This window comes from Saccopteryx bilineata, chromosome 3 (assembly GCF_036850765.1).
Source record: "Saccopteryx bilineata isolate mSacBil1 chromosome 3, mSacBil1_pri_phased_curated, whole genome shotgun sequence".
In the NCBI taxonomy this organism is placed as follows: Eukaryota; Metazoa; Chordata; class Mammalia; order Chiroptera; family Emballonuridae; genus Saccopteryx; species Saccopteryx bilineata.
The window spans coordinates 239,693,085-239,714,607 of NC_089492.1; the positions used below are offsets into that span (position 1 = coordinate 239,693,085).

The 21,523-nt window shown below is 46.5% G+C and overlaps 1 protein-coding gene across 4 annotated transcripts in view; it reads left to right on the forward strand.

The window, feature by feature from the left end:
* The window catches only part of KANK4 (KN motif and ankyrin repeat domains 4), an 80,299-nt gene that overhangs the window by 35,549 nt on the left and 23,227 nt on the right, over positions 1 to 21,523 (forward strand). For all 4 annotated transcript variants that reach the window (XM_066269027.1, XM_066269030.1, XM_066269028.1 and 1 more), the window contains 4 exons: positions 5,719 to 5,806; positions 14,562 to 16,493; positions 17,780 to 17,891; positions 20,583 to 20,801. In XM_066269027.1, coding sequence (XP_066125124.1) covers positions 5,791 to 5,806; positions 14,562 to 16,493; positions 17,780 to 17,891; positions 20,583 to 20,801 — 2,279 coding nt within the window. In that variant the 5' untranslated portion in view covers positions 5,719 to 5,790. The remainder of the gene's footprint in view (positions 1 to 5,718; positions 5,807 to 14,561; positions 16,494 to 17,779; positions 17,892 to 20,582; positions 20,802 to 21,523) is intronic.

The window sequence follows — 21,523 nt, forward strand, 5'->3', positions numbered from 1 at the left end:
GCAAAAAGGCTGTGCTTTGAGCCAAGCTTCTTTTCAAGGAAATCCAAGGTGCTATTTATTTTGGCATGCAGCCTGTTCTGGGATGAAATACAGCATTTTTATTATTGCAGAATAAAGAGCGGTTTGAAGAAAACAAAAGTACAGAACTAGGTTTCAGTTTCAGGGCTAAGTAAAGGAAGGGTTCTTTGAATTTCGATTTGAGGTTAGAAATGAGATTGAGCCTGACCAGCTGGTGGCACAGTGGATAGAGTGTCGGCTTGGGACACTGAGGACCCAGGTTTGAAATCCTGAGGTCTCCGGCTTGAGCACCCATGGTCACTGGCTCAGCTGGAGCCCCCCCCCCCCCATCAAGGCACATATGAGAAAGTGATCAATGAACAACTAAGGTGCTGCAACGAAGAATTGATGCTTCTCATCTCTCTCCCTTCTTGTCTGTCTGTCCCGGTCTGTCCCTCTCTCTCGCTAAAAAGAAGAAAAAAAGAAATGAGATTGAAATGGCATTATAAAAAGAATAAATGTGGAGAGGGAGAGGGGGTGAGTAGTATATACTTCAGTAGTATATACCTGGGGAAATCCATGCCCTGGGCACGGGCCTGGCTGACACTGTTTCTAACGTGGCTTGGTAGTTATACCTCAGGCTGTCACTGCTGTCTATATGACTCTTTTGGTGGCTTTTGAATGGGCAACCTCATTCCCCACCTCTTCATTGCCCGTTGACTTTGAGAGGCAGTGTGGAGTGATGGAGTCACACAAACTCTCTTGCCCCTAACTAACTGGGTAACTTTGCACAGGTCAGATAGCCTCTTTGTGCCTTTGTTTTTTCATTTGTAACTTGAAGATTATACCCTGGACTGAATGTCTTCCACCTGTTAGAAAACAGGGTTAGGATGGAGAGAGAGGTCCAGAAATGGGACCTATAAGAAATCTGACCTTCACCAGTTTATGGATTAGTAAGGGAAAAGAGCCAGAGAGAGATAAAGCTATGTATACTCAAAACATCTAGAGTACTAAGCTAATGAGAGAGGTTGGGACCTAATTGGGCATCCTTGATCGTGGGATAGGCCACAAACAACAACCAAAAAGTTACAAAAAATAACACCTGGTATTACAAGGTTCTGAACACTGGGGACACAGCTAATTAGAGCAAGTAATAAACTGCTTTATGTCAAAATTTTAAAAGTTCCAGAAAATTGCAAAATTCCATTTTGAAGAGGAATTCTGTTCAACAAAGCTATTTTTCAGATTCCATTGTGTTACAAACAAAGCTGTATGTGCTGACATGGCAATTATTCCTCAATTCCACTTACCTAGCCACATCAATTGTCCACTCATTCAAAGAGAACCCCCTCAGCTAAATCCCAAGCTGTCTGACATAAGGATCATGAGCCCAGTGGAGCAGCCTGGGGTGGGTGGGGACTGGAAGTGGCATGATGTGGGCCTGGGAGTTCCCTCTTTTCCTTCCTGGGTCTAGAGCCCTTCAGAGTAAAACCTTGCTGAGCTCTCTTCTTCAGAGTTGGGTGTCAACTCCATTTAATTTATTATTATTATTTTTTTTATTTTAGAGAAAGAGAGACAGACACACACAGGGACAGAGATGAGAAGCATCAATTCATAGTTGCGGCACCTTAGTTGTTCATTGATTGCTTTCCCATACATGCCTTGATCGGGAGCCTCCAGCTGAGCCAATGACCCCTTGCTCAAGCCAGCAACCTTGGGCTCAACCCAGCGGCCTTGGGCTTCAAGCCAGTGACCTTTGGACTCAAGCCAGCGATCCTGGAATTTCAAACCTGGGACTTCAGCATCTCAGGCTGATGCTCTATCCACTGTACCACTGCCTGCTCAGGCACTTCATTTAATTTCTGTAGCCTTGATTAGTTTTAACTAAAATTTAAGTCTAAGAAAACTATTAGCGGTCTCCATAGAGTTGGGTTTTTATTGTTGTTGAGGTTTTTTCAAGTGACACTGGACCTACTGTGTGCTGCATAATTATTATATTTGAAACTCTTGAGCTGATATATGAAGGGCTAACTCCAGAGGCAGTGAGTGTGGTTGACCTCTCCAAGATGATATAGTGAGATTGTGCAGCCACAGGTTTTTCTGCATCCAGGTAGCCACCCTCTTGCTCAAGTGAAGCCTTGTTGCTTGGTGTCCAGCCTTGGAGAAGCAGGTTACACCTTTGGCCAGGTGGCCTTATAAGAGAGCAGTTATCTTTCTCCATGCCCAAAAGGTGTTTCGTGTATACTTGTGGGAGAAGCTGAGGAGCAGGAAAGTCAGGAACATTTCCCCTTACAAAGAGAGCTAGGGGCCTGACTTGTGGTGGGGCAGTGGATAAAGCGTCTACCTAGAACACTAAGGTCACCTGTTCGAAACCCCGGGCTTGCCAGGTCAAGGTGCATATGAAAGTTGATGCTTCTTGCTCCTGCCCCCTTTTCTCCCTGCCCCAATTCCCTCTCTAAAATGAATAAATAAAACCTAAAAAAAATATTTAAAAAATAAAACAAAGAGAGCTATGAATTGTCACAGCATCAGGATGGCATATGGAGGTGGACACATGTTTGCAAATTACTTCTGTTCCCAGCACAGGCTTGGAGTCAGCTAGACTTGAGGGTAAATTCTGTTCCAACCCTGTGTGTTGTGTGACTTTGGACCGGCTGTAAGCTCTCAGCCTCAGTCTCCCTATCTGTAAAATGGAGACAATAGTAATCCTCTTGGGGTTAGGTATGGATTGCATGACATAATTTGATTATGTCAAGTGTTCCAGGTTCCACTTATTACTCAGTAATGTTAAAGGGTGAGAGGAAGAAGGGAGCAGACGGGGGAGGAGAGGCCATGATGATGGAGAGACAGGCCAAGGGGCCAGACTTAGGGTTTGTGTCCTCAGCCTTTTGTTCCCAGGCTTCACCTTGGAACTGGTGAGCCCCCACCGCCTGCCAGCCTCTGGGGGGCTCCACCGCTGACCACAGACGCAGCATTGAGCTTGTTAGCAATGTCTTCTGCCTGGGAACCTTCTCTTTCTTTTATTTTCTAAAAAATTATATTTATATTGCCTTACTGGTGTTGGTGCAGTGAATAGAGCATCGGCCTGAAATGTTGAGGTCCCAGGTTTGAAACCCCGAGGTCACTGGCTTGAGCGCAGGCTCATTCAGCTTAAGCACAGACTCGCCGGCTTGAATGAGGGTTCACAGGCTTGAGCATTGGATCATCTAACTGATCCCAAGGTCTCTGGCTTGAAGCCCAAGGTCGCTGGCTTGAGCAAAGGCTGACTGGCTAGGCTGGACCCCCCTCCTAAAGGCACGTATGAGAAACAATCAATGAACAACTAAAGTGATGCAACTACAAGTTGATGTTTCTCATCTCTCTCCTCTCTCTCTCTCTTTCTCGCTAAAAAAAAAAAGTTATATTTATCTTTTAAATTGAGATGTAATTTATACAGAATACACCGTATTAGTTTTAGGTGTATAACATAACAATTTGATATATACATATATTCATTGCAAAATTATTACCTCAATAAGTTTTGTTAACATCCGTCACCACCCATAATTATAATTTTTTTCCTCAATGTGAGAACTTTTAAACCTACAGTCTTAGCAGTCTTTAAATATACAATATATTATTAATGATAGTCACCATGCTGTACGTTACATCGTAGAACTTATTTACCTTATATAAATTTGTACCTCTTGACCCCTTCACCCATTTCACCTGTCCCCGGTCCCCTGGCAACCACCAGTCTGTTCTCTGTATCTATGAGCTCATTGTTTGTTGTTTTGTTTTATCTTGTATATTCCATATATAACTGAGATCATACAATATTTGTCCGCCGCTGTGTGATTTATTTCATTTAACAGAATGCCCTCACGGTTCATCCATGTTGTCACAAATAATTATGGCTGAGCAATATCCCGTTGTGTATATATACCGCATTTTCTTTCTTTCTTTTTTTTTTTTTATTTCTCTGAAGCTGGAAACAGGAAGAGACAGTCAGACAGACTCCCACATGCGCCCAACCGGGATCCACCCGGCACACCCACCATGGGGCGACGCTCTGCCCATCAGGGGGCGATGCTCTGCCCATCCTGGGCGTTGCCATGATGCGACCAGAGCCACTCTAGCGCCTGAGGCAGAGGCCACAGAGCCATCCCCAGCGCCCGGGCCATTTTTGCTCCAATGGAGCCTTGGCTGCGGGAGGGGAAGAGAGAGACAGAGAAGAAGGTGCGGCGGAGGGGTGGAGAAGCAAATGGGCGCTTCTCCTGTGTGCCCTGGCCGGGTCCTCCGCACGCTAGGCCAACGCTCTACCGCTGAGCCAACCGGCCAGGGCCAATACCGCATTTTCTTTATCTGTCAATGAACACTGAGGCTTTTTCAGAGCCTTTTCTTTCTAACAAGGGTGGCCCTCCCTCACCCCAGCTTAGAACCTCCTTACCCCTAACTTCTCTACTCCAGCTGTACACTACCCCCAAACTCAAGTACGTGTTGCCTCAAAACTAAGAGAGATGCTCAGTGTTGGTGTTCCTTCTGCAAAGAGTGTCTTTGCCTGTAGAAGCCCTGCCTGCCCTTCGGGCTCTGTCCCACCTGCACAGGGAGAGGCCGCTGCGTGCAATGCACCTCAGAGAGGCCAGGCAGGGGCAGGGCCATGGCTTGGGAGGCAGCAGCAGTGCTCACAGAAAGAGGGTTCACAAAACTTCTGTCTGGCGAACTTCAGACTCCCTCTTATTCAGCAGGCCTGGTCATTCCCAGCTGTCTTCTCCAGCTTTCCTTATTTGTCCCCCCTTTCTTCCATCCTGGGTTGCTGGAGGCCACCCCTCATCATTCTCTCACTCCTAGTTTTCCCCAATTCTTCTCTCATCCCTGGTCCAGTTTTCTAGTCCAAGTTCATCGTAAAGCACGTTAAAATTCCTGAAACAACCCAGCTTCCGCTGCTGATGTGCCACAGATAACTCATTATTAGGATGTGTGTGGATTTACAGTCATACCCACAAAAACAATTTCCTGGGTGATTTATTATAATGGGGGACAGAAGGCAGGTAGTTTACCTTTTGAAGAAAGAGTCCTGGAAATGGATTAAAATTTGGGGGAAATTTATGCTCAAACCTCAAGGTACCCTAATTCAAAGTCAGGACAGTATGCTGCTTGAATAATTACTGATGTCTTCTGGCCACCTTGGTTGAACTTCCTCTTGGCCTACCCATGGTTGGAGATTACTTTAAGTACCAGCACCCAGGAGCACTGGCAATGACCTTATCTTTGTCTTGAATCTGGGTGGCATGCCATAGATTCCAGCTTTTTCACAAAATGGATTATAATTCTTATACCATGATGGGTGTGAATAGATTTCAGCTTATGCAAAGAATAATATGCAGGTTTTCAGAGCCCTGCGCCTGGTCTCAGCTCCTTCATTAACACACTAAAAGTTAATTGACTCTGAGCATCAAGCAATTAACTTCTGAGTCTCAGTTTCCTCATCTGCCAAGTGAGTAGGCTGAACCAAATGCTTCTTTCGGTGTCAATCACTGCTAATGATCCATGAAGGCACACCTAGGATTGGACTCTAGAGTGCAGCTAGGCTTTTAATGTCCCTCCCGGAGGGCTGTGAGCTCATGGACACCCCTGGGAGAAAGGTCAAGGATGGTCATTACTTTCTTTGGTGCTATGTTCCCGCCATACTTATTTTAACTCTAATGAGACTCTCCACTTTTCTATCCTTCTTTCTTTCAGAACTGTCCAACAAATTTCACAGACTTATCGGATGAAGAGTACCTAAGAGACTGACGGTCAGCATTCCCTGAGATGGAGAAGACAGATGGTAGGCAGGCTGCTTTGTATTCCTTGGTCTAATGTGAACATTTGAGTTGGAAAGGGATGGTTACTATAAATCCTGGAAATAGCCCAGGGGAGGCCTACAGGAGACATTCCTCAAGCAGGTGGCTGGGAGACCCAAACCATGTATTTCAGGTATGAATAAAAGAAGGTAGTAGGGAATAGGAATGAAGCTTTATGTTTATTCCAACTTGTGTAATATTCAGAGTGTTTTCTCATCTCTTCCAAACACCAAGAAGAGAGTGGGATGCTTTCACTGGATGCCCTCATTTTTGAGATAAGAAACTTGAAGTCTAAGAAAGAGGCATACTATGTTAAAATTCATACCTGTGTGATTCTCTAAGTCATTTAATTTCTCTGAGCCTCATTCTCCTCATGTGTCAGTTAGTTTTGCTGTTATCAAACCACACAATAAGTGTATCGACTTAAAATAAAGATACTTACTATTTCTCAAATAGATTCTGTAGGTGTGGCTGGGCCATTACGCTGGTCTGGGCCAGCTCGACTGACTCGGCCAGGCTCCTTTGTCTGTGGCCTTCTGGGTGACTTGGCTGGATGGTTTAGGATGGCCACACTCACACGCCTGGTGGTCGATATGACTGGATATCACTTGGTGCGTTGGTGATGATATGGCCAAGTGTCTCTCTTTGTCTATCAGGCTAGCTTGGGGTGGGGGTTGGAGGCGGGGAGGATGTTTCACATGGTGGCAGAATGGTTCCAAGCATAGCAAGAACAAATCCCAATCTGCAAGTGATTTTCAGGTCTCTGCATATGTCACATTTGCTGTTGACCTACTAGGCAAAGAAATCACAAGGCTAAGCCCAGGGTTAATATAGAAAGAGAGTAACCAAGTGTGGGCTATAATTGTAGCTATTTTTGTAAACATTCTATAGCACCTCATCCATAAGTGGGTATTAGTACCTACTTCACAGGGCTGGTAAAAGACTAAATGAGATAAAGCATACTAAAGCATAACCAATATCTCAATGAATGCCTCCCTCCTCCCTTCCCTAGGAAACTTGCTGGAGGTCATAGACTAAATTCCCATGATCTGATTTCTAATGAAATGTCATCTAGATCACCAATGTTAGGAAACAGGAGAGCTTGTAATCCCCTCGAATCACATGACCCTTTACTGGCACAGGACTTAGAGACCTGACAGCAGCTCCAGCCCTACTTCTCCCTTCTTTCCAAATGCCTGACCAGGCAGTGGCACAGCAGAGAGAGTGTTGGCCTGGGACACAGAGGACCCAGGTTCGAAACCCTGAGGTCTCAGGCTTGAGCACGGGCTCACCAGCTTGATTGCAGGGTCGTTGGCTTGAGCGTGGGATCATAGACATGACTCCATGGTCGCTGGACTGAGCCTAGAGGTCACTGGCTTGAAGCACAAGGTCACTGGCTTGAGCAAGCGGTCACTGGATCTGCTGGAGCCCCCTGGTCAAGGCACGTATGAGAAAGCAATCAATGAACAACTAAGGTGCCGCAAAAAAGAATTGATGCTTCTCATCTCTCTCCCTTCCTGCCTGCCTGCCTGTCTGTCTGTCTTTCTCTTTCTCTTAAAAAAAAATGCAGCCTGACCTGTGGTGGTGCAGTGGATAAAGCATTGACCTGGAACACACTGAGGTTGCCAATTCGAAACCCTGGGCTTGCCCAGTCAAGGCACATGTGGGAGTTGATGCTTCCTGTTCCTTCTCTCTCTCTCTCTTCTCTCTAAAATTAATTTTAAAAATCTTTTTTAAAAAAAGAAGACATCGTATAAAATATTTTTTTAAAAACGCAGTCACCATATATTTCAAGAGTCTGCCCTTCTCCCCAGAGAGCTGCCTTTTCAGTGCATCCCTGGAAGTGGTCCCGCGGAATACCAGCTAATTCCCTGAATGCCCCGGAGGCCTGTCATTTTTGTCTGTCTCATTCATTTGTCCCTGCTCAGCATCCCAGAACTGCTGCTCTCCATGTGATTAACCATAACTAACGCAAAAAAGGCGTCCCTCCCTGCCGGCACACACATCTCACAAAATAAAGGCAGAAGGAGGAAAACCTTCTGTCGCTGTCTTGGCCTTTTGTAGAGGCTCATTTAATTCCTCTTCTTTCCAGCTGTATGTTTGGCTACTTTCTCTCCAGTTTTCTGTTTTTCCCATTTCCTTCAGAAACTGAGTACTGTATACGTTTTTAGACTTTCCCCTCCCCCCTCACTTTCAATACCTCTGATTGGTTCGCTCACCTGGCAAACTTCTCTTTGTCCCTCAGGATAATTACTCTGCTACCTCCTTTCTTTCCTTGTCCCCTTCTAATGTCCGTTCTCATGTCTGTGTGTAACTCTTCGGTTCATGACTATGTTTGCAGGTCCTTTCCTGGGGTCTGGTGATCTGGTGTGCTTTCAGACCAAGACTCTAGGCATTTTAGGTAGCTCTGAGTTTCATAGATCTTAATTTTTTCTTCTCCTCTGACTCATTTCCCCAGTTTCTTCAGAATTACTTTCTTGGACTCTCATTCCCCCTTGAGGCTGTAGTCCTGACACAGAGTTCAGTCTTCCCAGGAGAGAGCACATTGCTAGCCAATCCTCCCCTGCCTCCCCTTGCCTTCCGGCCCCTGTGTGGTGTACCGGTGCCATGTTCTCACTGAATTAGTGCTAACGATCACAACAGCTCCGTGGGCTAGGCATTCCTATCGCCATGTTCCACAGTCCAGAACTACAGAGATGGAGATGACAGAGCCAGCGTTCCCATCCAGCCAGTTTGGCTGTGTGTTGGTTTATTTGATCTGAAGTTCATTTTTGAGCAGAGGTAGTCCTCCTAATTAATTCTTACCTTGGCCAAATACCCAGAATTCTGAGCTCCTGCATACCTGTCACCAGGTAAAATTAAGTGGAGCAGAGCTTAATGTGAGCAAAGGTCTCCCAGCATATCAGATCAAGCTCCCTCATTCAAGGTCCAACATTCCTCTTGCACTGGGAGCAAAAAGGAATGCAGAGTGGCAGGTGGCTGGCATAGCAGCACAATGGATCACAGGGTGTGTGTGTTATGTCTGTCTGTCTGTCTGTCTGGGTATGTGTGTCTTAGAGATACTCCATGGAGCTAGCTTAGGAAAGCACCTATTAAATCCCTCGTTCTGCCTTGCTGCTCAGTCTCACAGACTCCTTTGTTACTCTCAGTCTCCCTTGTGGAAGATTTTGCCTTTGACTCTCCCCTTTCTTATTTGATGCTATTATTGTGTTTGTGCTCCGGACCTGCTCCCAGAGGCCACGGGGTAAATTAATGCATTTCTACTAAATTGAGGCAAAAAGAAAATGAATAATGCACGCTCTCCTTTAGAGGAGAGTCTTTGCCTTCTGGGTCATAAATCTCCCCACTTAACGTTAGACAAATATCTCCTGCCTGATTTGGCTTGTCCCTGTAATCCAGGAGGCTGCTGAGTGGACAGAGGCCTAAGAGTATCATAGAGTGCAGCTTGGAAACTAAGAGCAAACGCTCTCATTTACTAAAACTATCGGTGTGCCTTTTGGGGGGAAAGCAGGTTGGTAAACTATTGTGTTGGTAAATGTGAACTTATTTAAAGCTTTTTGGGTGCTGGAGTCGTGTGTACTCCTCATCTGCCTGGCGTCCAGCTATCTGCCAGGAAGCTCAACTCCACCAGGACTGTCCCGGGCAGCAGCACTGCAGCTCTCTCTGCTGCAGCTGTGATGTGACTGCCTACAGGCCCTGCCGCTTGACTTCACTCTGAGGCTCCAATAGGGCCTGTTCATGAGTTCAGCCTTCAGATGTCCATTGGCTTCATTTAGTTCTTTGGAAATAATTGTACTTCCGTAAGCAACGAGGACCGCCTGAGAAGAAATCAGACAAGTGGGAAGAACTCAGCCCCACTTGTCTTCACCCGTAGGGGGAAAGCAGCCCAAAATGTGCCCCAGGTAACACCATTATTTGCACTTTTCTTTTAACCTGCCCCTTTCTTTTTATTGCCTTTATCTTCTCTCACTCACCTTGACCACATCAGCAGTCTCCCAACTGGTCTAAAGGCCCCTGGTGTGTGCTTCATCTTATCCTCTGAAAAATTGCTCTTTGTGAAATCACACTTGAGCAAGCCACTCCCTTGTGTAAAACCCTCTAGTAACACCCATTGCCTAGAAAATAAAGTCCAAGCTGTTAGCCTGCATGATCTGACCCTGGCTGATTTTTCCAATTTTGTCTCTTTCTACTTCTCACCTTTCTCTACGACACTTTAAGTTATAGCCATATCAACTGCATTTACAGAACCTTGAATACTATGGATTTCCCACTTCCTTGCCTTTGTACATTCTCTGACATACATGTAGGATCTGCCTTGGTGATCTATGGCGCATAACAAACCACCCCAAAACATTGTGGCTTAAAACAATCATGTATTATTAACACAGGCTCAGCTGAGTGGTTCTTATTTGGGATTCCTTCTGTCATTAAAATCAGATGATGGCTGAGGCCAGAGTCATCTGATGACTCTTTTACTCACGCCTAGCATCTACGCCAGGATGACTGGATAAATAAATAGCTGGGAAATTGGAGAGCCACATGCAAAAAATGAAACTTGACCTCAGTTTATCCCCTTGCACAAAAATAAATTCAAAATGGATCAAAGACCTAAATATAAGACCTGAAACTAAATTACAAGAAGAAAACACAGATACTTAACTCATGGATCTTGACCGTAGGAAAAAAAAGGAATGGGACTATATCAAACAAAAGCTTCTGCACAACAAAAGAAACTGACAACAAAACAAATAGGCAGCCAACTAAATGGGAGATGATATTTGCAAACAATAGCTTTGATAAGCCTGACCTGTGGTGGCGCAGTGGGATAAAGCGTCGACCTGGAACACTGAGGTCGCCGGTTCGAAACCTTGGGCTTGCCTGGTCAAGGCACATATGGGAGTTGATGCTTCCTGCTCCTCCCCCTTCTCTCTCTCTCTGTCTCTCTCTCTCACTCCTCTCTCTCTAAAAAAATCAATAAATAAAATATTTTAAAAAAATAGCTCTGATAAGGGGTTAATATCCAAAACATATAAAGAACTCACAAAGCTTAACACCAAACAAGCAAACAATCCAATTAAAAAACGGGGAGCTTGGCCTGACCTGTGGTGGCGCAGTGGATAAAGCATCGCCCTGGAAATGCTGAGGTCGCCAGTTTGAAACCCTGGGCTTGCCTGGTCAAGGCACATATGGGAGTTGATGCTTCCTGCTCCTCCCCCCTTCTCTCTCTCTCTCTCCTTTCTAAAATGAATAAAAAACAAACAAACAAACAAAAAAAAAAAACGGGGAGCTTGGCCCTGGCCGGTTGGCTCAGCGGTAGAGCGTCGGCCTGGCGTGCGGGGGACCCGGGTTCGATTCCCGGCCAGGGCACATAGGAGAAGCGCCCATTTGCTTCTCCACCCCTCCCTCCTTCCTCTCTGTCTCTCTCTTCCCCTCCCGCAGCCAAGGCTCCATTGGAGCAAAGATGGCCCGGGCGCTGGGGATGGCTCCTTGGCCTCTGCCCCAGGCGCTAGAGTGGCTCTGGTCGAGGCAGAGCGACACCCCGGAGGGGCAGAGCGTGGCCCCTGGTGGGCCTGCCGGGTGGATCCCGGTCGGTCGCATGCGGGAGTCTGTCTGACTGTCTCTCCCCATTTCCAGCTTCAGAAAAATACAAAACAAAAACAAACAAACAAACAAAAAAAACGGGGAGCCTGACCAGGCAGTGGTGCAGTGGATAAAGCATTGGACTGGGACACGGAGGACCCAGTTTCAAAACCCAGGGTCTCTGGCTTGAGCAAGGGGTCACTCGGTCTGCTGTAGTCCCCCCCCCCCCATCAAGGCACTTATGAGAAAGCAATCAATGAACAACTAAAGTGCCTCAATGAAGAATTGGTGCTTCTCATCTCTCTTCCTTCCTGTCTGTCCCTATCTGTCTCTCTCTGTGTCTCTGTCACCAAAAAAAAAAAAAAAAAAGAAAAGGAAAAAATGGGGAGAGGACCTGAACAGACACTTCTCCCAAGAGAACTTACAAATGGCCAACAGGTATACGAAGAGATGCTCATCTTCACTAGCTATTCAAAAATGCAAATCAGCCTGACCTGTGGTGGCGCAGTGGATAAAGCTTCGACCTGGAATGTTGAGGTCGCCAGTTTGAAACCCTGGGCTTGCCTCGTCAAGGCACATATGGGAGTTGATGCTTCCTGCTCCTCCCCACCTTCTATCTCTTTCTCTTTCTCCTCTCTGAAATGAATAAATAAATAATAAAAAATAAAAATAAATTTAAAAAATAGTTCCTTTAAAAAATGCAAATCAAAACTATAATGAGATACCACCTCACACCTGTTTGATTGGCTGTTATCAACAAGACAGGTAATAACAAGTGTTGGAGAGGCTGTGGAGAAAAAGGAACCCTCATTCACAGCTGGAGGGAATGTAAAGTAGTACAACCATTATGGAAGAAAGTATGGTGGTTCCTCAAAAAATTTAGAATGGAATTACTGTATGACCCAGCAATCCCTCTTCTGGGTATCTACCCCCAAATACTCTAAAACATTGCTACATAAAGACACATGCACCCCCATGTTCATTGCAGCATTATTCACAGTGGCCAAGACATGGAAACAGCCCAAGTGTCCCTCAATAGAGGATTGGATAATGAAGATGTGCTACATATATATACAATAGAATACTACTCAGCCATAAGAAATGATGACATAGTGCCATTTATGACAACATGAATGGACCTTGAGATCATTACACTGAGTGAAATAAGTAAATCGGAGAAAGCTAAGAAGTGTATGATTTCACACATAGGTGGGACATAAAACTTAGACTTATGGACATAGATAAAAGTGAAGTGGTTACCGGGGATAGGGGAGGGGACTTGAGTGAATGGAGAGTGGGTGGAGGGAAGGGTGTAAAGAGGGACAAAGATAAGGTGACGGAAAATGATTTGACTTTGAGTGATGGTATACAACATAATCAACAGTTCAAATGCTATAGAAATGTTCACCTGAAACCTATGTACTCTTATTGATGAATGTCACCCTGTTAAAGTTAATTTTCTAAATAAAACTTAAAAAGAAGAAGAAGCTACTTGGCAACAAGACTGACTTGTTCTCAGTGACTTCTGTTGGAGTCAAGAAAATCAGTGGTGGCCTGACCTGTGGTGGCGCAGTGGGATAAAGCGTCGACCTGGAACACTGAGGTCGCCGGTTCGAAACCTTGGGCTTGCCTGGTCAAGGCACATATGGGAGTTGATGCTTCCTGCTCCTCCCCCTTCTCTCTCTCTCTGTCTCTCTCTCTCTCTCACTCCTCTCTCTCTAAAAAATCAATAAATAAAATATTTAAAAAAAAAAAAAAGAAAATCAGTGGTGCCTTGGTGTGATGGAGAACTTTCTGGTGTCCCCTGATAGTTTGGGCTGTCCTGAAAAGTCACAAGTGCCCCACCTCTTGGAAGACATATATCAACATCCCTTTTTGACATGAATTGTCCTTTTTCCCTCACCACCTTTTTTCCAGTCTGTGCAAAATATGGTATTTCCTTACTTGGCATGCATTTCTGAAAGTGAAATTCATGTTTGTTCAGCACTAAGAAGTATTCATGTGGGGAAGAGGAGGGACTGTGTGTGATTACATGTGTCCGTTCTCTCTGGTCTTCACTTCCCTAGAAGCTCAGGCATCTGAGAAGCTTAAATAATGCAGAAGGCATAACTCCTTGATGTCTCTGGCTTTTCCAAGATTTACAAACTGTTTGAATAATGCAAGAATCTCTTTTATTTTTTAAAGATGTTTTCTATTGATTGATTTTACAGAGGGGATGGGGATGAGAAGTATCAACTCATAGTTGCTTCACCTCAGCTTTTCATTGATTGCTTATTGCATGTGCCCCAAATGAGCAAGCCCAGGGTTTTGAACCGGGGACGTCAGCATTCCAGGTTGACTTTTCATAAAAGTGACCAACTTTTTTACAATGAAAAGGAGGACAAAAATAAATTGAAGAAAACAATATCGTAAATAAAAGAAAATTTTATTTATTGCAACAATAATACACTATACAATATTTTATATTGTAATTATGCTTACATGCCTATTAATTTTTAATAATAATTGTAGAAAAAAGTACTCATTTGGATACAAATATGTCACATCACACACAATGGATCGAACTTGCATCAATCGAATACGGACATTTACAGATTAGTCTTCCAATATCAAAAAGGAGGACATGTAGGAAGACACTTTGAGGGAGGACAGAACTTATAAAAGAAAAACTATCCTCCCTAAAGGAGAACGATTGTCACCTTACTTTTCATCTACTGCAGCGGTTCTCACCACCACTGGCCAGGTGCAAGGTTCTTTTTTAATGTCAAGACAATTCTATATCTCATCCTTTGAAACTTTCCCTATTCATAATTGCCAATTAGTACCCTGCTTTGGCAAATTCCTGGGCGTTTTAGTTCAGCAAATACATGACTCAAACCCAGTTAAACAATGTGAGGCTATTTTATTTTGTTTGTCTGAGGGCAGATTCCAGTCATAATCAAGATGACCTGCTGCAAATGGGAAACTATTTCCTCTACCTGTTTCCTTGCAGACTTTGGATAATAACATGGTTTCTTACCATGGCAATAGGAGCAGGAGCATTTCAACTTAATTTAGAGGCTGGAACATTTAGCAGTCAAAATCACAGGTGTTAGGCCTCACCACCTGTAATTCTTTTTAACATTGTGCTTCTTTTTAAACATGTCTTATGTCTTCCAGCCAAAGACCAGTCCTCTCAGGGGATGGAAGAGAAAGACCCTCAAAAGAGGCACCCCTATTCCGTGGAGACCCCATATGGCTTTCATTTAGACCTGGACTTCCTCAAGTACGTGGATGACATTGAGAAGGGACACACCATCAAAAGGATTCCTATCCACAAAAGGGCCAAACAGGCCAAGTTTAGCACTTTGCCCCGAAACTTCAGCCTTCCCGACAGCGGAACTCGCTTGCACACTGCTCTTCCCCACCAAAACTGGTCCCCTGCGGCGTCCAGGAAGGTGTCGCTGGGGACAGAGGGGCGGGGCCAGTCATTGCCGCTCGGTGACCACGCCCACGCCTCCGCGGGTGGGAGTGAGGTGAGCTATCACAGGAAGGCGCTGCTGGCAGAGACCGCCAGACAGCTGGAGGCGACTGCCCCGGGGGAGGCCGGGCTCGCCGCTGGGGGTGGACGGCCCCAGCTTTTGAGAGCCTCCAGCATGCCAGCCACACTGCTGCAAAACAGGGCCTTGGAGGACCCCAGCCTAAACTCCGGTCCCCCCACACCTCCCGCCCTGCCCCCACTCTCAGGTGAAGGCAGTGTCTGTGACGGCATCTTTGGCCCCACGGAAGGATTTGCAGGTGTTCACAACTCCACACCACGAGCAGCAACCCAAACCAAAGTCAGAGAGTTTGGAATCCTGGTGGCAGGGGTTCCAGAGCTGGTTTGGGAGAGGGCTGAGCCCCCCGAGGGTGAGGAAGTGGCTCCACATCACCTCCCTCTCCCAAGTCCTCCTTCCTCACCCCGGGATGCACTTGTAGTTTTAGAAGATGCCAAAGGCGAACGCACAATCAGAGAAGCAGAGGCGGTGTTCGGCCCTGGCTCCCCAACACCAAGCCCCCCACCTCTGCCAGTGCCCATCCCCGAGAATGAGCTCCCCCTGGAAGAAGTGGAACTCAACATCAGTGAGATCCCACCTCCGCCACCAGTAGAGGTCGATGTGAGAAGCACTGGCATCTGGGTCACGGAGGAAAACCTGGGCCTTGGCACGGCGGACCCAGGCAGCATCTCCAAGCTGAAGCAGCAGCTCGTGGACCTGGAGGGAGAGCTGTCTGGAAAAACTGAGGAGCTGGCCCAGGTCAGAGCTGCCCTCCAGCAGCAGGAGGAGGAAATCCAGGCGAAGCGGCAGAGGATTCAAGAGCTCGAGTGCACTGTAACTCAACTGGCAGAAAAGCTTAGCCACGAGAGCGCCAAAGTCGCTCGGGGCCGGAGTGATGCCATGGTCAACACTGAGCCTCTCCACAGACTCTTGACCAGGGAGTCGTGTGACAAGAGCATCGGTGTCAACCTTCTGAGCAGCATGGGGTCTGAATGTCGGGGAGCTAGAGGAGAGGAAAATGACCTGTGCAGGCAGGACAGTCACAAACAGGGAGATCAAAGCCCAGCAGAATTTGTGCCACCTTCCCAGCTGTCACTGCCACAAGGCCCCAAAATGGTCCTTACCAATTCGTTATGTAGCTGCCTCTCCACTGAGCTCAGGATCGAGGAAGCAGGCTCTGAGCAGGAGGGAGCCCCTCAGGTGGGAGCTGAGGGTCGGGACAGGGGAGCAGGAGACTCCTCATGGAGCAGCGACATAAAGACTCGCCCAGCAGGGAAGGAGGAGGCCAGTGCGGAGCTCCCGGGGAAGGAGGGCCCGGGAAGGCCACCAAGCTCGCCCACAGATGCCACTATTGGGCAATACGTTAAAAAGATCCAAGAGCTCCTGCAGGAACAGTGGAACTGCCTGGAGCACGGGTACCCGGAGCTGGCCAGCGCCATCAAGCAGCCGGCCTCCAAGCTCAGCAGCATCCAGCGCCAGCTCCTGAGCTCCCTCAACCTGCTGCTGTCTGCCTACTCCGCCCAGGCTTCACCCCAGCAGGAGTCGCCGGCTCCCTGCACCTCCCCGCCGCCAAAGGGTAAAGACTGGTGCCTGAGACAGGGAACCGTTTCTCCTTTATGGGACGAGTCAAGGGGAAAGGGGTTTTAATTGCATGCCTGTGTTTTTAAGAGATTTAAGCAATTCCAGGAACCTAGTGTAATAAAAACTGATCTATGTCACAGTGGAGGCCCTGTGCCCATACTCGTGTCCTTGCTCTAAGGTTAGGATTGACTGCAGGGCCACCCTGTACCACTGTTCACATATAACACAGTCACAGAGATGCCAGCCAGGGACGGTGCATTGGAGCTTAAGTCTAGCCCACTCCTCACTTCACTTGCCAAGCCTGCAGCAATGTGTCCACCCTGAGGGGTGCCTCTTTCTCATTTGCATTGCAGGAAGGCAAGGTCTAGGGTGAACAATGGCTCTGGCTGTGTGTGCTCCAAACCTCAGCCTCCCTTCACTGTTTCCTGGGCTCTTGCATTCCTGAGATCCTGTCTGGTTCTTACACATTAGAGATTTTTTCTAGCCTAGTTTTGAAGGAACATTATATCTGAAATATTTCATTGAAGTGTGTGTGTGTGTGTGTGTGTGAGAGAGAGAGAGAGAGAGGGAGAGAGAAAGAGGGAGAAGGAGAGAGGGAGATTAACTAAGTCATACTTACATGTGGAAGTCGACCCTTTGGCCGAGCGGCACTTTCTCTTGTAACAGACCACTGTTAAGTAAAGTGGAACCATATTTTGCTTCGCTCCACGAGCAGCATGCGAGTCTGCTTCCTGCCGCAGATCGCAAATTGCCTGCTTTCTATTATTTCATGCTAGTTCTAGTCTTGCCTATTAGGAAATGCCTCCTGTGCTTTTGAGCACAAAGACTGGTGCTGCTGCTTGTGTGTCTCCTGTGCTTACTCCACGTTACAGTTCAGCTGGCTGCGGTGGGAGCAGGAGTCATGTGAACTCAGTTCTATGCTTAGAACTGACTACCTACCTCCTGCTCTGCCACTCATTGAGCAAGTCTGAGCCTCAGATCTCTTAGCTGTAAGATAAGGACCCAATGGCACCTGCACCACATGGTTCTTCTGAAAGAGTGCTCCCACAATCATCCACATAGAGAGGCTTTGTGACCAGGGACAATTCGACCGGTACTGACCAATAGGCTAGGCCTCCTCAGAAACCCTCCAAATATTTGATTGATATTATCTAGTTCCCTATCCCTCTCTACCTCTTCACACACCTCCAACTCGTAACCCCTCAAAGCAAGAGTCTCGGTTTTGCTGCATGCTGGGTCATCTCCAAGATCATTCTAACCTGTGATGTTGTGTCTGCCTAGAGATCTCCCCGTCGACCAGCCTTAAATCCATAATGAAAAAGAAAGACCATGGCTTCCGCGCAGGAGGTAATGGGAGCAAAAAGAACCTTCAGTTTGTTGGGGTTAACGGTGGGTAAGCATCGCTCGTGAAGCCCAGACTGCCCTCCACACTACCTCTGCCTCTGCTGTCTTTAGCACTCTTTTCCTAGGGGAAAGCATCTGGTTTTCATTCTTCAAGGGAATTAATCTCAACGACCCTTTAAAACTCCATCTCGGGTTTGCATGTGTTTGGCTTCTTGCCAGCTGTGGTGGTCTTTTCGATCTGGTGTTTTCAATATGTCTTGACTTTGGTGTCGCCTGGGGCCAGGATTCCAGGTGGCTTCTGGGAGTTGGGGGGGACACATGGGCCCTTTAAGGAAGCTATGTAATCTGAACCGCAACGTTAAATGTTGGACAAAGTCTTAATTTGTTGAACTTCACATTTCATCCATTTGATTTTTTTCTTCCTTTTACTAACTTCCTGCAAACCAAAGCAACGTTTTTCAGGATGAAGAAAAACAACCAATGTCTAGTGACTCAGAATGTGAACCAAATCTTATATATTCTAGAGAGTAAATTGTTGGATTTAAAATACTTTCTCAATATTTATGAAAACATTTATAAAATGCCAACAATGTCCTAGGTAGGGGGCATAAAAATGTCAAATAAATTGTGGTTCCTGTCATTAGTTCACACTTTGGGCCTGGGCAGAGATGAGGCAGGGAGTAGAGAGGAAATGCGGATGTGATGAGATGAATTCTAGTAGAGAAGGACGGCCGAGAACGCTGTGGAAACCCGAAGGAGGGGCACTGGCCCCGTCCATGGGCAGCTGAGGAAGCTGGCTAGAAGTCAGAGCCCCTGCTAATTTGTGTCAGACCAGAAGGAAGACACCAGATGCAAACAACAGTGACTACTGTTGCGCTTTCTGTGGGGGGAACATCAGAAATGATGAAATGGTGTCATCGGAAAGTTGCTATTCCCACTTCCCTTAACATCAGATACTGTGGCCCAAGGAGAAACCATTTTGTGTTGAGCTTTCAGCAGTTCATGTGCAGAAAAAGAGGATCAGCCTAATCTCAAAGTCTAAAGCAGGTCCCTTACTGCTGGCTCCTGCCTTTCTTCCTTCAAAATGTGCCGAGTCACGCCAACCTTGGGGGCCTTTGCATCAAGTGATTCTAATGTGCAGCCAAGGTTAAAAACTTCTACTCACATTAGAGTAGCACCTCCACCCATCACTCTATCATATGGCTATTTATTATTTTATTCAGTGTTTACTATATTTGAATATATTGTTTACATGTTTATTTTTGCCTCTGCTTATTAGAACATAAGCTCAGTTAGGACAGAGACTTTGGTATAGCATTTAGAATAGTACCTGGCACATAGTAGGTGCTCAATAAATTTCTGTTGAATGAAGGAATGAACTTCCAGGTAAAGATTTTATGGAGCCTGACCAGGCGGTGGCGCAGTAGATAGAGCGTCGGACTGGGATGTGGAGGACCCAGGTTCGAGACCCCGAGGTCGCCAGCTTGACGCGGCCTCATCTGGTTTGAGCAAGGCTCACCATCTTGGACCGAAGGTCGCTGGCTTGAGCAAGGGGTTACTCAGTCTGCTGAAGGCCCGCAGTCAAGGCTCACATGAGAAAGCAATCAATGAACAACTAAGGTGTCGCAACGAAAAACTAATGATTGATGCTTCTCATCTCTCTGCGTTTCTGTCTGTCTGTCCCTATCTATCCCTCTCTCTGACTCTCTCTATCTCTGTAAAAAAAAAAAAAAATTTATGGAAATTATTTTAAGACGACTTCTTGGTGAGCATATTATATCCCTTACTCCTTAATTACAAAAGCTAAATGTTGTTCCAAGCACAATAGAGGAAGAAGTACCTGAGGTTGAAACAAGACGCAGTGTGAGCATACCAAGGAACAGGCTGGGTTTGCAAATGCAGAGAAAGGACATGAGAAGGTTCGGTGGGAGCTGTGGCCACTGGTCTCTGTGGCAGTGTCCAGTAGCCCAAAAGCCTGAAATCTTCCTCCAGGAAGGTCTACTGTTGATCATCAGCAGAGGAATCAATAAATCTCCCAGGACTCTCTCTATGGTCTCTGGTCTGCCACCTCAGTAGAGCTGCCTACAGTTGAACATAGGGATGTAGCTGGAGAGGGGGAACCAGGAGTGAGGGGCAGCCCATGCCCTTACTTTTGCTGCTGAGAGCCGTGGTTGAAATGGGCTGCAGCTGAGAAAGGCAGGTGCTGAGATAAGGATCCCAGCTGGGAGACACAGACGGTTCCTTCTTTGTCAGTGTAAGCTTGTCTAGAACAGGGGGCTCAAGGGAAATTCCACAGTCACCCAAAGACATGAAGATTTATCAGACAATTCAGAAAATGGAGGGTGGGGGAAGGGAAACATTTATCTAGGTGTGGGCCCTTCTCTGGGCAGGGCATTAGGATTCCAGAAGCAAGTGCTTTCGTAAGAACTTGGATTGCCTGTTTGGATCATCGGAATGCATTGGTCAGCTCGGGTATTGTTTGTGTGTTTGCCACAAAGACCTTTGTTAAATATTTTCTCTCCCCAAATGGCCTCTAGCATTAGAGTTGGAGGTCCTAACCACACTTTTGTTTGACACCAAAGTTTCTGGAAGTGCTCTTGTCCAGGCCTGAAGGTGTAGAGAAGGGAGGGTGTGGTTAGCAAGCTAGAAGTGTTAGATGAAGCCCACCTCGCTCTCATTCATGTTGACATGGGCATTTGACAGGAAGCACAGAACAAATCACTTCTGTCTCCTTTCCCAGCTACGAGACCACCTCAAGTGAGGAGACCAGCGGTGAGGACAGCTCCCCAGAGGACTTGTCTGACAGCGAGGCTGAGAAGAAATGTGATGGCCCAGAACACAGGCGAGGCAAAGATGCCCACCCCAGCTGCAAGGGGGAGCCGGGCACCTCCCAGGGCACCTGCAACACAGGCCAAGAAAGAGGGCCTGGGGAAGAACTCCTCCCGCCCAAGGCTGAGAGGTGAGTCAGACGGGTATAGATAGGGGCACTTGCACCTCTGAGAAAGGACAAGGGCATTTATTTATCCTTTTATTCAATCATTTATTCCTTTGCTTATTCAGTCACCAATATTTATTGAGTTTCTCATCTGTGCCAGGTAGTGTGCCCTGGTGAAACTAAACAGATGTAACTTCTGCCTTCATGTACTTCATATAGTTCATATACTGTCATAGATTGAGCTCTACATATAAAGCTAACATTGACCTAGCACAGAAAATGTGAAGGACTTTCTGTGTATTATATAATTAAAAACAATCCTGCAAGGTAGAAATGATTATAATCTCTGCTCTATCCGTGTGGAAACAGCCTTAGAGAAGTTAAATGACCCAGCTAGCAGAGCAGGGATTCCAACCAAGGCTTTTCTGATTCTGATTACCCACATACTTTTCTGCCCCTCCCATCGGCTATGCGGATGTAACTCTTTAATTTTTTTTCTTTTTTTACAGAGACAGGGAGAGAGTCAGAGGGAGGGATAGATAGGGACAGACAGACAGGAACGGAGAGAGATGAGAAGCATCAATCATCAGTTTTTCATTGCAACACCTTAGTTGTTCATTGATTGCTTTCTCGTATGTGCCTTGACCGTGGGCCTTCAGCAGACTGAGTAACCCCTTGCTCGAGCCAGCGACCTTGGGTCCAAGCTGGTGAGCTTCTGCTCAAACCAGATGAGCCTGCACTCAAGC